General features: G+C 46.0%; 1 protein-coding gene across 2 annotated transcripts in view; it reads right to left on the bottom strand.

Annotated features, from left to right (window-relative positions):
• Nucleotides 1–15,384, bottom strand: part of LOC121569581 — a 33,949-nt gene extending 18,565 nt beyond the window's left edge. Inside the window, exons 1-18 of one of the 2 annotated variants that reach the window (XM_041880675.2) lie at nt 14,535–15,384; nt 14,306–14,338; nt 14,022–14,194; nt 13,819–13,864; nt 13,599–13,724; nt 13,375–13,479; nt 12,957–13,175; nt 12,535–12,672; nt 12,239–12,343; nt 11,984–12,109; nt 11,654–11,860; nt 11,329–11,469; nt 7,675–7,779; nt 7,447–7,535; nt 6,565–7,276; nt 4,488–6,329; nt 4,031–4,115; nt 1,767–2,708 (exon numbers count right to left, since the gene is read on the bottom strand). In XM_041880675.2, coding sequence (XP_041736609.2) covers nt 2,077–2,708; nt 4,031–4,115; nt 4,488–6,329; nt 6,565–7,276; nt 7,447–7,535; nt 7,675–7,779; nt 11,329–11,469; nt 11,654–11,860; nt 11,984–12,109; nt 12,239–12,343; nt 12,535–12,672; nt 12,957–13,175; nt 13,375–13,479; nt 13,599–13,724; nt 13,819–13,864; nt 14,022–14,194; nt 14,306–14,338; nt 14,535–15,101 — 5,451 coding nt within the window. In that variant the 5' untranslated portion in view covers nt 15,102–15,384 and the 3' untranslated portion in view covers nt 1,767–2,076. Of the gene's footprint in view, nt 1–1,766; nt 2,709–4,030; nt 4,116–4,487; nt 6,330–6,564; nt 7,277–7,446; nt 7,536–7,674; nt 7,780–11,328; nt 11,470–11,653; nt 11,861–11,983; nt 12,110–12,238; nt 12,344–12,534; nt 12,673–12,956; nt 13,176–13,374; nt 13,480–13,598; nt 13,725–13,818; nt 13,865–14,021; nt 14,195–14,305; nt 14,339–14,534 lie in introns of those variants that run through there. The other variant, XM_041880682.2, reaches the window with a different exon arrangement.
• Nucleotides 15,385–16,051: the final 667 nt, after the last annotated feature.

Genomic DNA, 16,051 nt, shown 5'->3' with positions numbered 1-16,051 from the left:
GGAAAGTATTCAGACCCCTTGACTTTTTCCTCATTTTGTTAGGTCACAGCCTTATTGTAAAACATATTCAAAAATTGTTTTACTCATCTACACACACACACACTACCCCTTAATGACAAAGGAAAAACAGGATTTTAGAAATGTTTGTTAATTTATTAAAAATAAAAAACAGAAATATCACATTAACATAAGTATTCAGACCCTTTACTCAGGACTTTGTTAAAGCACCTTTGGCAGCGATTACAGCCTTGAGTCTTCTTGGGTATGATGCTACAAGCTTGGCACGCCTGTATTTGGGGAGTTTCTCCCATTCTTCTCTGCAGATCCTCTCAAGCTCTGTCAGGTTGGATGGGGAGCGTTGCTGCACAGCTATTTTCAGGTCTCTCCAGAGATGTTTGATCGGGTTCAAGTCCGGGCTCTGGCTGGGCCACTCAAGGACATTCAGAGACTTGTCCCGAAGCCACTCCTGCGTTGTCTTGGCTGTGTGCTTAGGGTCGTAGTCCTGTTGGAAGGTGAACCTTCGCCCCGGTCTGAGGTCCTGAGCGCACTGGAGCAGGTTTTCATCAATTATCACTGTACTTTGCTCCGTTCATCTTTCCCTCGATCCTGACTAGTCTCCCAGTCCCTGCCGCTGAAAGACATCCCCACAGCATGATGCTGCCACCACCATGCTTCACCGTAGGGATGGTTCCAGGTTTCCTCCAGACATGACGCTTGGCATTCAGGCCAAAGAGTTCAATCTTGGTTTCATCAGACCAGAGAATATTTTTTCTCATGGTCTGAGTCTTTAGGTGCCTTTTGGCAAACTCCAAGCGGGCTGTCATGTGCCTTTTACTGAGGAGTGGCTTCCGTCTGGCCACTCTACCATTAAGGCCTGATTGGTGGAGTGCTGCAGAGATGGTTGTCCTTCTGGAAGGTTCTCCCATCTCCACAGAGGAACTCTGGAGACCATCTGGTTCTTGGTCACCTCCCTGACCAAGGCCCTTCTCCCCCAATTGCTCAGTATAGCCGGTTGGCCAGCTCTAGGAAGAGTCTTGGTGGCTCCAATCTTCTTCCATTTAAGAATAATGGAGGCCACTGTGTTCTTGGGGACCTTCAATGCTGCAGAAATGTTTTGGTACCCTTCCCCAGATCTGTGCCTCGACACAATCCTGTCTCGGAGCTCTACGGACAATTCCTTCGACCTCATGGCTTGGTGTTAGCTCTGACATACACTGTCAACTGTGGGACCTTATATAGACAGGTGTGTGCATTTCCAAATCATGTCCAATCAATTGAATATACCACAGGTGGACTCCAATCAAGTTGTAGAAACATCTCAAGGATGATCAATGGAAACAGGATGCACCTGAGCTCAATTTCGAGTCTCATAGCAAAGGGTCTGAATACTTATGTAAATAAACCATTTTTTTTTTTATAAATACATTTGCAAACATTTCTAAAAACCTGTTCACGCTATATCATTTTGGGTTATTGTGTGTAGATTGCTGAGGATTTTTTTAATTTAATCAATTTTAGAATAAGGCTGTAACGTAACAAAATATGGAAAATGTCAAGGGGTCTGAATACTTTCCGAAGGCACTGTATGTTCTGACAAGAAAGAGACAATGTTAGAATTTCCACTTAACTAAAGACCTTCCCTGGTATCCTTTTTGCACACTTTTACCGCCATAATTTACAGGCACAACCCAGTTAGAAGAGGCATTCAATCAGGATGTTCATATCTCAGAGGATTCAGAGCAGAATGAAATGCCAAGCACATGATGATATTTTCCAATTATCTAGTTTATTTGTTTCTGTCCAACAAAATTAATACAAGTAAAAGCCTAGCATTTTATGGATAAACAGAACATGCTAATCATCAGTTTGCTAAAACTTAAAAAGAAAAGATTACATACAGCATTGAATCAAAGTGGATACTACCATAACAGAATGTATTATTTGCAATGAAGTAACATTACATCTAAATCAACCCGTAGGTTGGTATCCAGCGCTCCAGCACAGTAAGGTAACTATTACAACAGAGAAATGAAAATAAAATCACCCCCAATAAAAAACAAATTCATTGGGCATTTCTTAACTCATCTCAGGACCATTGCTTGCCTCGGTCTCCCACTTCTCCAAAAAGTCCTGCAAGTTCAAGTTGAAAGTATCAATACCTTTACCAGACAGATGAACACCATCTGGCCTGTACAGGCCTGAGTCTGAGTCACACATGATGTTGTCATGGGTCAGAGCAGTGCCACCTAGCTCAGCGATGATGGTGTGAACTCTTCTGTTGATGGCAGCCCTAACATTGTCCACTGCGTCGCTGTCCTCTGTGTGCCTCCAGAAAATCCGGGGCAAGATGTCAGACCAGACCAACAGGCATTGTGGGAAAATGCTCCTCATGGAGGTCAGGTCCTTCTTCACAGATGCCAGAAGGGCCTCAGGGTTGTGGGTGCCCAGATCATTCCCACCCAGGTGCAGGATGACCACATCTGGGCTGGGCCACTTGATCTTCAGCTGGTCTAGCTGGGGCAGCAGCTGGGCCCACGTCATGCCCTGTGTGCCCTTCCACCACACCCGCACACTGCTGGGGTCCATGCCCAGCTGCATGCCAATCTCGGGCGACTTGGCCCTCATCTCTGCCCAAAATATAAGCGAGTGGCCACAGATCCACACGTTCCTAGGCTCTGTGTTTGCAAAGGTAACTTTGGGAACTTTTCCTGTAAAAACGCAACAATAACACAGGGTACATGTGTGGGTTAGCATCACAGGGGCTCTGCTAGGTTGACGTAACTGACGCGCTCCAGCTCTGGGGACTCTGCAGGCTGCTGGTTGGCTGTTTATCTTCCACCTTTGGCTCTGAACTGATGGAGCGGACACTCAAGTCTATGTCCTCCTGCAGTTAGTTGACGTAGTCTAGTACTATAACAAAATTATCCTAATGAACTGAGGTATGAGAAATATAAAATATTTGACACTAAAATATACTTTATACACTAAAGCAATAGCAAATGAAACCACCTGCAGTCTGACCTAGCTTACTCTTCTTCACATAGTACTACCAGACCACACCCTCATTATGCAGGCCCTAGCTAGTAGTAAGATTGACAGCAGTCACATTATTTATCCCTGCTTTGGAGTGAAAACAAGTCCCCCATTGAAGTAAAAGTTTCTCCCTAGCAGTAGAGATTGGAATACCCACTCCCCTAATCAAGAAACGTATAGTAATTCTAACATTGCCAAAAAGTCCTAATACTAATACGGACTTCCTACAGCTTACCCGATCCCCATTTCTGTACTACACAAACAATAACGCTATTCAACAGCTTAAGACCTATTGATGCAAACTCTGCTAAAATACTTACCTTTAGCTGTTGGAGAAAACATTACATGTTAATGCTAGCTAACATTAATATCTGTCTTTAGAGCAACTCCTGTCCAGAGTGAAGGAACATGGGAGTATATGCCTGTCTATTATTTCTGTTAGTATTAGTTTATCTGAGCAAAAGCACTTATGAATCTTGGACAACAAATAAACATATATTTTTAAATGCTTCTTTATGAGCATAAACCAAGCATGGGCACTCATTTTCATACTAGGACGTACTTGCATTACACAATTCAAGAAAAGTGCCAAGCTGATAAATTGTTACAAGGGCAGGCCTTTCATAGCAAATATATAGGAACACTAAAAACCTAGCCCTAACACAAGAATAAAAAACGGAATAGCTACATCTAGGAAATATAATAGCTAAAGCTATCGAAGATATCACTGAAAACTGATTAACTATGGCTGGAATAAGAGCAAGTAAAACCTACACTAAACCTGTCTAAGTGAAGCCTCGAACCTATCCGTGTTCCCTCCATAGCTGGCTCTTGACACCTATGGTATCATCTCATCCTGTACTTTCATTTGTGTTTAGTGCCCAGTATCAATGAAGTTGGCTATAGCTCTTGACTAGTTCTGGTCTCACCTAATCTTAACCTAGGCTACAATGTGTGGCTGGACATCACTCTACACTTCAACCTCACTAAGGGTTACCTGTTGCGTTCTTCTTCCTACTGTCACGAGTATCGTTCATTCTCTGCTGATTCTTCTGTCTCATCCGCAGGTTAAACTGCTCCAGCTACAAAACAGTGAAAAAATGACACACACACACTGTAAATACAGTCTACTCCTAAATGCAGCAGCTTGGGACTGACTTGCCAGTATGCACTAAATCCAGAACATTAAGTTATCAGAAGCAATTTAATAGAATATAATTGGGACTACAAAAATTGGTGTACACACACTGCACTTTTCCCAAGTGCACTATCAGGAATGTACAATTTCACACAACTACCCAAAAAGCGCTAAAATGGCCTATACGGCAATTCAAATGTAAACAACACCAAGGACTGAAGGCGGGTTGCTGGCTTGTAGATCATACACAAACTGTATGACAGGTAAAACTTTTGCTAATTTCTACACATGGAATGAACAAAAACATAAAACATACCCTTTTCTTCTGTTTGGCCTTGATATCGTCTTCTGTCACTGGTGGACCCGGAGTCTCTGGTGATTGAGGGGGAGGAGAGAGCTGTGCAGCATCAGGGCTTTGTGTGTTGATCTGGAGAGGTATGGTGATATTTTGTCTTGGCGAATCCTGCTGTGCACTGGACCCAATTCTGACTGTTTCAATCACCTTGAGGCATCTGGACTGGCTGGTGACTTGGAGGATTTGACTCAAGACATCCATTGTGGGATTCGATACAGTCACCTGATTCAATATATTCACTTGTTGTGTGAGCTGAGTCTTTGCAAACGGTATCATAGGGGCACCAGGCTGCCCATAATAAGTGGAGGGCAAGGCCGTGGGTAGGCCAGGGGATTGTCCCACAGGCGAAGTATAAGTATACACCCCGGCTGCTTGTTGACCAGCTGGAATCTGAGGTGTGTTTGTCAAGGATGGGACAGGGGAAATCTGTGGGGGGAGACCTATGGGACCGGGCGGCAGTGATGAGAGATAGTTGGTACTAGACCCCTTGCTAGGCCAACCCTTAGGAGTGATGGGCTGTGTCTTCTCAGGGCAGTTCCACTGTGTGGTGGAATAGGAGGTGCCAGGATGTGAGGAGGGGGTGGTGGGGGGCGAGACGCTCACTTTCTTGGTGAGGCTCTGCATCTGCCTTGCCTTCTCCAAGGCAGCCTCCTCTTCCGGGTCAAGGAACCCTCCATATTCTGAGGTGTCTTGGGGGCTGAGGTACACCTCCCGCTGGGAAGACCTGGAGGGCGAGGCTGACCGGAGGCGTTCGGAATCAGATGAGTCGGTGTTGCGGCGCCGATGCCGATCTCCCCGCCTAGATGAGTGCTTTGTCTCTCTCTCAGAGGAATCTGATGAGTGTTTGGATGACTTTGTCCCGTAGAGGCGCTCCTGGGTCCTGTCTGCCAGCTTGGTGACCTCTGAGGTGTCCAGGTTCAGGCCGATGGCCTGGAGCAGGCTCTTGATCTTGTCGAAGTGCTGTGTCTTGTCCTGACTCTCCTGCTTCCTGGTCTCCTCCACTGGGGCTCTGGCTGGGCTGGACCTCCCGTCATCCCTGGATCTGTCTGACCGCCCAGGTTTTTCATAGCGCTCCTCCTCAACTGCTGCTGCTGCTTTACCCCCATAGAGGAAGTCATCCTCTTCTTCCACACGTTCAGGTTCTCTCAGGAACTGGGTGTGGGACGTCATTCCTAGAATTCCGGAAAAGCCACTACCGTCCTGGATTGCTCTCTCGTGAGGTAGCAGCCGGTCTTCGTTTCTGGGGTCATCTTTAGTGTCTGAGGTCTTCACTCGCTCCCTGGCGAAGCCCCTGTTTGAGCGCTCTGGCTCCTCCTCTCTTCCTCTGTACTGATCTTCATCCCCACGGTCACGCGACCCACGATAACACTTTTGAGGTATGGAACTATCCTCCTGAATACCAGCAATCTCCTCTCGAGACTCCTTGACCACAGTGGAGAGCAGACCGGCATCCACACCTTTGTTGAGGATGTTGAGGAAACGGGCGAGCTGGGTGTTCAAGTTAGGGTTCTTTTCCTGAGACTCTCGGCTGGGAGGAGGTCGATTTGAAGAATGAGGGTCAAGAGGTGTTTGGCGAACTGGAGAAGGTTGTGATGGGTGCTCTCTAGAAGTCTGCTCATATGGATCATACTTGGCAGATAGGTCAGGAGCAGGATGCCCAGCTGAACCTTCATAATAGGACTTCTGACCGGATGTTTGGGTGAAGGGTGGTTGGGCAGAGTGTGGTTTATAGGCCGTCTCAACGTCATAACCGTATTGTTCCACAAGCCTTTGATCAAGAGGTTGAGCTTTAGGGGGTTCAGTCTGCAGAGAAGAAACAAAATAATTGCCCACCATTTCATACAAACGAAAAATGTATCTCATGTTGTACTGATCACAATAATACTGACAAAATGATTTGACTGTAATATGTTTCTTATACTGATATATGAAAACGATATAAAGCACCAGCACCCCATGGAATATAACCAGCTCTTAAAATTCCTGGGAGAACAAATGATTCTCTAAATGAAAGAGAAGTTTAAAAATGACAACTGACCTGAATTGGGAAAAGTGGCCCTGTGACATGGTCCGGGCGCTTCTTCAGAATGGACTTGGGTTTGATGTCAGTGGGTGGTTTAGGTTGTGGAGGAAGCTCTGGCATTCCATGATTGTAGTCAAAGCAGGTCTTCTCCATAGGCTTCCCTTCTGGCAGGAAATGGGGAACTCCACCATGTTGCTCCATGGCGACCATGGCTCTCTTGCGGTATATCAACTCATTGAGCTCCTCTAGTTCCCTCTTCTTTCTTTCTAGCTCATCGTTCATTCTATCTGGAGGTTTACTTCCTGAGCTTGAACCGTTCTTGGAGCTCCTCTGACTGCTTCCATCTCGCTCCTTGCTGTGGCTCCTTTTCGAAGATGTCCTCTCTTTGCTGCTGCTCCTGTGTTTGGAATCTTTTCTCTCCAGACTGTGGCTTCGTCTCCTGCTCCCACGGCTGCTCCTCTCCCTGCTCCGACTCCTGCTGCGACTGCTCCTGTACCTGCTGCTACCACCCCGCTCTCTGCGCTCCCTGCTCGTGCTCAGCCTTTTCTTCACCCGGCCAAACTGGTCTAGGCTGGGGCTCCTGCTTCGGCTTCTGCCACTGCGCCCATATCTCCGCCGGCTGCTGTCGGAGTCCTTGCCACCAGATCCAGAGCCAGCAGTTTTTGACCGCAGAGTTTTTACGACTGCTTTCATCTTGTCCGACTCCTCCGAGGCAGGTTTGTCGTTGCTGGGGCACAAAAGAATGAGGGAAATGACTTCGAGCACATCTGTTAAATGTTTAGATTTCAGGGTACTTGTGGCTGTGCTAACAAATGATATCCAAAATCATCACACAATGATACTTTACCTTGACTTCATGATGGAACCAAGACTACTACTAATCACAATCAAACTCACGTAGGATCAGCATCTCTGTGCTCTACTTTGACACCTGCGCCCTTGATGAGCACTTTTGGGTCTCTCATCAGTTTGATGGTCATCTTCTTCTGAAAGACAATAATAGGGAATAGACAATGTAATACAACATAGACAGCAACATATGTATATCCCCTATGTCAATATGACATCCCCAAGGACTAACATCATTGACCAAAGTCACAGGCCTTTGTTCCATCATAAACCAACCTTTTCTTTTGCTGCCACGCCCCCTAGCTTGGGCACACGGGTGAAGACACTGTCGATAAAGCGTTTGATCCTGATCGCTTGGTTGCCTCCTTCAGCTGTTTCAAGCTAAGAGAAAATGGTTAAATGCCCAGTGCAGCTGTTTTTTTTTTTTTTTATCTCAAAATCAATTCTGGGTAACAATTAGCTAAGAAACTTATTGTAACAGTTTTCCGTTAAAATTGTCAAAACGCAACAAAAATAGCTTTTTAGCAAAAAAACTAATTCTCAAGCAAGATCTTTGCAAAGACTGTCTGGTCTGAGGGGAGTGGGTAAGGGCACCAAAGCGCTGCATTAACCACAGTAAGACAAGGGGTGGCGGTCTGTGTATATTTGTAAACAACAGCTGGTGCACAAAATCAAATACTAAGGACGTCTCAAGGTTTTGCTCGCCTGAGGTAGAGTATCTTATGATAAGCTGTAGACCACACTATTTACCAAGAGAGTTTTCATCTATATTTTTCATAGCTGTCTATTAACCACCACAAACCAATGCTGGCATTAAGATTGCACTGAATGAGTTGTACAAGGCCATAAATCAACAGGAAAACACTCATCCAGATGCAGCGCTCCTAGTGGCCGGGGACTTTAATGCAGGGAAACTTAAATCCGTTCTACCTAATTTCTACCAGCATGTTAAATGTGCAACCAGAGGAAAAAAAAACTCTAGACCACCTTTACTCCACACACAGAGACGCATACAAAGCTCCCCTCGCCCTCCATTTGGCAAATCTGACCATAACTCTATCCTCCTGATTCCTGCTTATAAGCAAAAACTAAAGCAGGAAGCACCAGTGACTCGGTTAATAAAAAAGTGGTCAGATGACTCAGATGCTAAGCTACAGGACTGTTTTGCTAGCACAGACTGGAACATGTTCCGGGATTCTTCAGACAGCATTGAGGAGTACACCACATCAGTCACTGGCTTCATCAATAAGTGCATCGATGATGTCGTCCCCACAGTGACCGTACGTACATACCCCAACCAGAAGCCATGGATTACAGGAAACATCCGCACTGAGCTAAAGGGTAGAGCTGCTGCTTTCAAGGAACGGGACTCTAACCCGGACGCTTATAAGAAATCCCGCTATGCCCTCCGACGAACCATCAAACAGGCAAAGAGTCAATACAGGGCTAAGATTGAATCGTACTACACTGGCTCTGACGCTCGTCGGATGTGGCAGGGCTTGAAAACTATTACAGACTACAAAGGGAAGCACAGCCGCGAGCTGCCCAGTGACACAAGCCTACCAGCTAAACCACTTCTATGCTCGCTTCGAGGCAAGCAACACTGAAGCATGCATGAGAGCACCAGCTGTTCCGGATGACTATGTGATCACGCTCTCCGTAGCCGATGTGAGTAAGACTTTTAAGCAGGTCAACATTCACAAGGCCGCAGGGCCAGACGGATTACCAGGACGTGTACTCCGAGCATGTGCTGACCAACTGGCAAGTGTCTTCACTGACATTTTCAACATGTCCCTGACTGAGTCTGTAATACCAACATGTTTCAAGCAGACCACCATAGTCCCCGTGCCCAAGGACTCTAAGATAACCTGCCTAAATGACTACCGACCCGTAGCACTGACGTCTGTAGCCATGAAGTGCTTTGAAAGGCTGGTCATGGCTCACATCAACAGCATTATCCCAGAAACCCTAGACCCACTCCAATTTGCATACCACCCCAACAGATCCACAGATGATGCAATCTCTATTGCACTCCACACTGCCCTTTCCCACCTGGACAAGAGGAACACCTACGTGAGAATGCTATTCATTGACTACAGCTCAGCATTCAACACCATAGTGCCCTCTAAGCTCATCACTAAGCTAAGGATCCTGGGACTAAACACCTCCCTCTGCAACTGGATCCTGGACTTCCTGACGGGCCGCCCCCAGGTGGTAAGGGTAGGTAACAACACATCTGCCACACTGATCCTCAACACGGGGGCCCCCTCAGGGGTGCGTGCTCAGTCCCCCTCCTGTACTCTCTGTTCACCCATGACTGCATGGCCAGGCACGACTCCAACACCATCATTAAGTTTGCCGACGACACAACAGTGGTAGGCCTGATCACCGACAACGATGAGACAGCCTATAGGGAGGAGGTCAGAGACCTGGCCGTGTGGTGCCAGGACAACAACCTCTCCCTCAACGTGACCAAGACAAAGGAGATGATTGTGAACTACAGGAAAAAAAAGAGGACTGAGCACGCCCCCATTCTCATCGACGGGGCTGTAGTGGAACAGGTTGAAAGCTTCAAGTTCCTTGGTGTCCACATCACCAACGAACTATCATGGTCCAAAAACACCAAGACAGTCGTGAAGAGGGCACGACAAAGCCTATTCCCCCTCAGGAGACTGAAAAGATTTGGCATGGGTCCTCAGATCCTCAAAAAATTCTACAGCTGCACCATCGAGAGCATCCTGACTGGTTGCATCACCGCCTGGTATGGCAACTGCTTGGCCTCCGACCGCAAGGCACTACAGAGGGTAGTGCGTACGGCCCAGTACATCACTGGGGCCAAGCTTCCTGCCATCCAGGACCTCTATACCAGGCAGTGTCAGAGGAAGGCCCTCAAAATTGTCAAAGACTCCAGCCACCCTAGTCATAGACTGTTCTCCCTGCTACCGCACGGCAAGCGGTACCGGAGTGCCAAGTCTAGGTCCAAAAGACTTCTCAACAGCTTCTACCCCCAAGCCATAAGACTCCTGAACAGCTAATCATGGCTACCCAGACTATTTGCACTGCCCCCCCACCCCATCCTTTTTACGCTGCTGCTACTCTGTTAATTATTTATGCATAGTCACTTTAACTTTACCCACGTGTACATATTACTTCAACTATCTCAACTAGCCGGTGACCCCCCACATTGACTCTGCACCGGTACCCCCCTGTATATATAGCCTCCCTACTGTTATTTTATTTCTGCTCTTTTTTTCTCAACACTTTTTTTGTTGTTGTTTTATTTTGACTTTTTTTGTTAAAAATAAATGCACTGTTGGTTAAGGGCTGTAAGTAAGCATTTCACTGTAATGTCTGCACCTGTTGTATTCGGCGCATGTGACCAATAAAATTTGATTTGATTGTGGCGCGGGGATCAATCCACCAGAGTAGAGAGGCCTAAAGGGAGGGATATGTAACCTGAAAACGAACCATTATTTGCAGAGAGGGTTTGAACTCTCTTTGTTATTGGTCTATTAACATATTGCCACCATTGCAAAACCTGATGATTAGAAGGTCCTGTGGTGATTGTATTTTCAACCAGAAAGTATCGGATCACATTTTTTCATACTTTTACAGTGCTAGTTTCATCAGCTGTTGTACAAGTATGATACAAAACACAAGAAAACATAATTGACTGCACTGGGACTTTAACTTCTTTGTCTTTCTTCCCAAAATAATCATGTGAATCAGACTCAGTGGAGGACAGTAGTTAAATCGATCCATATGAGAGCATCAGGGTGGGTTATATGGAAATGTAACTGCGTGTTCCTCAAGTTGGAAAGAACTGGTCAAAATAATTAGGTTTCTCTAAAATAGGTAGTTGCATGTACAGTATACCAATAGATATTAATTTCCCCGTGTAAATCGGATCACAGCTCCTGGGAAACTTACCGGAATGACACTGAACTCCACCTTCTCTGAGATGTCCAGTTTCTTCTCCTCCATGACCTCAGTCAGACGGAAGAAGAGCAGCTGGGGGCTCTGATGGCACTTAATGGTCCCAGACAGCTCCCCAGCTTGCACCACCACACCCTAGAAGGGAAAACACTTCACTTAGACACACTGTGCAAATCCATTAAGGCATTTTTTTATTTAAAAAAAGACCATTACATAAAACATCCCATCCTTCTCAAGTGTGGAAAAACCTTCAAGTGGAAAAACCTAGCCAGCCTCAGACTTAAAGGCATCATGTACCACATGCTAAAAGTGATCTTACAGTTCTGCGTTGCTCTGTTGACTCCTCAAACGTCTCAGAGAGAATCTCCACGTTGATGGCACGCTCCTCCTTGGTCTCACGGTTGGTGGAGATGTTAAAGTGAACCTTGTCTCCGTCAAACATGGTGGCTTCAGTCAGAATGTCAGCTGCTTCAAACGATAACTGCTTCTGTGTGCCACCCACCGACGCCTCCAAAAGGCCCTGCTCCTGGAAGGAAAAGGAGATAACACATTCTAAAATCCATGATTTGACAACCCAAACGCTTTCCAACAAGAACACATAATAATACTGTCTGATCTGTACTTTCAATCTTTTAGTAATACCCCTTACCTGCTTCTTGTCGGAGACCTTGAGGACAGCCTTAATGACCGTTCCTGCATGTTGCGCAGTGCTAACGTCCTCAAACACCACAGTCCTCTGGGGCAGCACCTCCTCCACTGGGGCCACTGGCTTCCACTGGAGAGAGACAGTAATAAGGACATGATTGGGTATGTCGCAGATGAGAGTACTCAACTCTGTGAATGACAGTTAAGAGATTTTCCACCACCTGGCACCTATCAGATTTTGCACTGAACTGTGCCCCACCTTGTCTTTTCCTGCAGTGTCTTCAATCTTCTTCTCCATGGTATCTTCCAGTGTCACCAAGCACTTCAGCTTCCTTACTCTGATGGCCTTCTCCTTCGCTTTGATCTAATGAAAACAATGACATCATGTTAATGTAAAATGTATCAGTCAATCGACAAATAATTTAAACATTGCTATACTTAGGATCAAAACCTGCACATGTAGAGGGTCCTAACATCACACCAAGGTACAAACTGATCATAATTCAGTGTCAACAAACAACAATTATGTGGATGGGAAAGACACAGTATACTCACTGTGACGACTGTAAAGTCCACCTCATCCATAACAGTGAACTCAGTTAGACTCATGTTCTCTGTGGTCTCAAAGGGCAGGTTGTTCTGGTTCGCTGCCATGATGGTGCCAGTGCCACCCTTTACGCTCATTATCACACCCTGGTTAAGAGCACACAAAAAAAGATATCAACAGCTAGCTACAGTAGGGATGGCCAACTCTGGTCCCACTGGGCCACTATGTGTGCAGTAGTTTGTTCCAGCCCAGCTCCAACACACTTGATTTAAATAATTGTGGTCTCAATTGAAGATCTTGAATAGATTATTATTTGACCCGGGTGCAGTCATACTAGGCTGGATAAAAGGCGTGCAGCTCTCCAGGACCAGAGTTTATGTACACATGTTTTACCAATATGAAAATGTAAGAAATAGCCACTCAGACTTACCACCTCCCTCTTCTCTCCAGTAATCTTAAAAGTCTGTGGTGTCTTTGGCCGAATATTAGTGGCTCTAATGTTTTGGGAAACTATGTCGGTTAACAAGTTGAACGTCACATGGTCCCCTTGCAACAGGGTGATGGTGCAGTCCTTCTCTGAGTAAAGCAGCGCTCTTGTCTTGCCATCGATGTTAGCCTCAATTTGGCCAGGTTTCTGCTTTGCACCAGGCTGTGTGGGGGCACATACATTCAGTTAATACCTAACTGGGACATTTTTAAATGAGATGCCATGTATTAGTCATAACAAGCCAAGCATAGAATCAAATAAACTTACAATAAACAACAAACATCTTGTTGAGGCAGTGATGGAAATGTTCATAAACTCATGAATTAATACATTTTTTCTGTGTGCTACAGAGTTCCCTCACCTGCTGCTCCGGGATAGCATTGCAGACAAAACCTTCGATAATGGTGGAGTCAATCTCCTCAGTCCCCCCTGGAGGTACAGATACATCGGTCGCACATTCCCCTGCCTGGGTTTACAATACAAGGAAGTATAAAAAATACAAATACAATGAAAACCAATGGCTCAAACTCCTCCAAATGTTGTCCTTTAAACAATATCTAGCAAAATGTTTCTAAAGTGACCCACCTTCTCCTTGTAGGCTGTAAAATGCACCCTGACCCCAGGTATCATGTTCTTGGGGACTCCCAGAAAAGCATCAAAAGTGAAGGAATATTTTTTGAGATCATCTCTTTCGATGTAGCCATAAGTTGGCTGTGGAGGGGAGAGCACAATTTGAGAATGCAATGTTTACTAGCGGAGATGAAGAACCATCCATTCAAGCAGGATTCTCAGCATTTGGACTTACCCCGATGAATGAGATGACCCCCTTGGATCTTCCAGGTGGAGGAGGCCTATGAGTTATAAGTGTTGAGAGGAAAAAGTATACGCGTATAAGCAGAACTTCCTGAACAACTAATCTAACGTATGGAAGATCCAACTACTGTATGCAATCAAACACTAATCGCACAGTGATGATGACACCTAATTTGTTGACATAATGACCATTACTTGTCATTGTAGCTCTTCTTCCCTGACGATTTTTTTTCCTTCTTGGACACTTTGGTCTTCTGTTCATCAGTCTGGGGGGGATCAGGCTGAGGGACCTCGGAGCCCCGGCAGAGTCCCCACACATCAGGCACTACAGTCGTCTCAGTCGGAACGGGGGCTGTTGTCGGGACGGGCTGTTGTCAGGAAGAGAAAAGGAGCCAGTGAAATGTTGAGGGTCAGCAGCACAATTTCATTGAAATTGTATCATAGAGATGACAGGACAGAACAGACACAGTAGCACTTACCCACGACGGAGGAGGGACAGCATAAGGGTTTGCCTGAAGGAGGCAGACTTGATGTTAGGGATTATTTTTTATTTAAAAGATGTTATTCATGAAGAACAAACTAATTGTTCTTGATTGCCCATTCAAACCATGTCATGTTATTATAACACCAAGATAGTTTTATTTACAAGTTTAACATTGAGAATTTGCAATATGCAGAAAGCACTACAAGTTGTCTAGCTAACATTACCTCGCTTTGCCAGGGTGGAGGAAAGCCAGGGTTGTCCACCAGAGGCGGCACCATGGGCGGCATACCTGGGGGAGGAATACCAGGGGGGGGCATAACTGGGGGGGGCATAACTGGGGGCGGCATAACTGGGGGCATTGGTCCTGGTACATTGCCCATCATCGGATCATATGGTCCAGGCATACCTGGACCATACCCGAATCCTGGTCCATCCATCGGCGGCCCATCGAAACATCCATCCATAGGGCCACCTGGACCCATTGGCCCGTATCCATCCATGGGGCCACCTGGCCCCATTGGTCCGTATCCATCCATGGGGCCACCTGGACCCATTGGCCCGTAGCCTGGCCCATATCCGTGATAATCAGGTGGCATGGGGCCTTGCATCATTGGATCTCCCATAAAGTTAGGATGTGGACCGGGGCCACCGTGAAAAGGACCAAAAGGTCCAGACGGCCCACACCAACCTGGTCCTGGGCCCATGTCAAATGGATGAGGCCGCCTTGGTCCCATGTCAAATGGAGGAGGTCCATTGCCTTTTCCACGCTTCCGACCACCTCCTCGTCCCATCTCGAAAATTTTTATTAAAGCTAGCTAGCTCGCAAGCTAACGTAAGCAGCAAGAACTCTTCAAAGGGGACGCGAAATTCTGGCTAGATTACCATACTAGCTAGGTACATATCGCTGATATACTATATATGGAGGTGCACGTATTCACTTTTGCAAGTTTGTGGTTTAATAGGTAACTCTTCGGTTAACGTTATATCGAAACTCACGGTAGCGGGATAGCTATATAGCTAGCTACATAACCTCACACTAGCGAACTTGTTGCGGATATTGTGGCTGTGGAGACATGACGTATTTCCGGTGTAGATAGCGCCAAATCCATATAGTGTAAAATAAATTGACCAAATCAGATGAATCACTAGTTACCACAACCACAAAGTCATAAACCCCGCCTATTTATACAATGTATCTACTTAAACACCCGATTACCCCTAACGTTAACCACACTGCTAACCTTATGCCAAACATTAACCTTAAAATTAAGACCAAAAAGCAAATGTTTGTTTTCATAAATGTTTACAATATAGCCAATTTTGACTTTGTGTTTGCGGTAACTAGTCACAACGCCCATGCCCTGACCAAACAAATATTTCCCCCCCTCACTGCAACTGCACAGAACTATTCTATAGCAGTCTATGCTGAAATTACGACCTTAATAATAGCTCATATAGCAGATACCTTTTCAGGACACAGACGCTGACACTCGAGCTCAGAAAGGTCGAATACCGCCACCAACAGCACAGGTGGTGAAATTACAGTCTGAGGTCCTGAGCACTCTGGAGCAGGTTTTCATCAAGGATCTCTCTGTATTTTGCTCCGTTCATCTTTCCCTATATCCTGACTAGTCTTCCAGTCCCTGCTGCTGAAAAACATCCCCACAGCATGATGCTGCCACCACCATGCTTCACCATAGGGATGGTGCCAGGTTTCCTCCAGACGTGACGCTTGGCATTC

Source organism: Coregonus clupeaformis, chromosome 1 (assembly GCF_020615455.1).
Source record: "Coregonus clupeaformis isolate EN_2021a chromosome 1, ASM2061545v1, whole genome shotgun sequence".
Lineage (NCBI taxonomy): Eukaryota > Metazoa > Chordata > Actinopteri > Salmoniformes > Salmonidae > Coregonus > Coregonus clupeaformis.
This window is presented reverse-complemented; position numbering and strand designations above follow the sequence as displayed.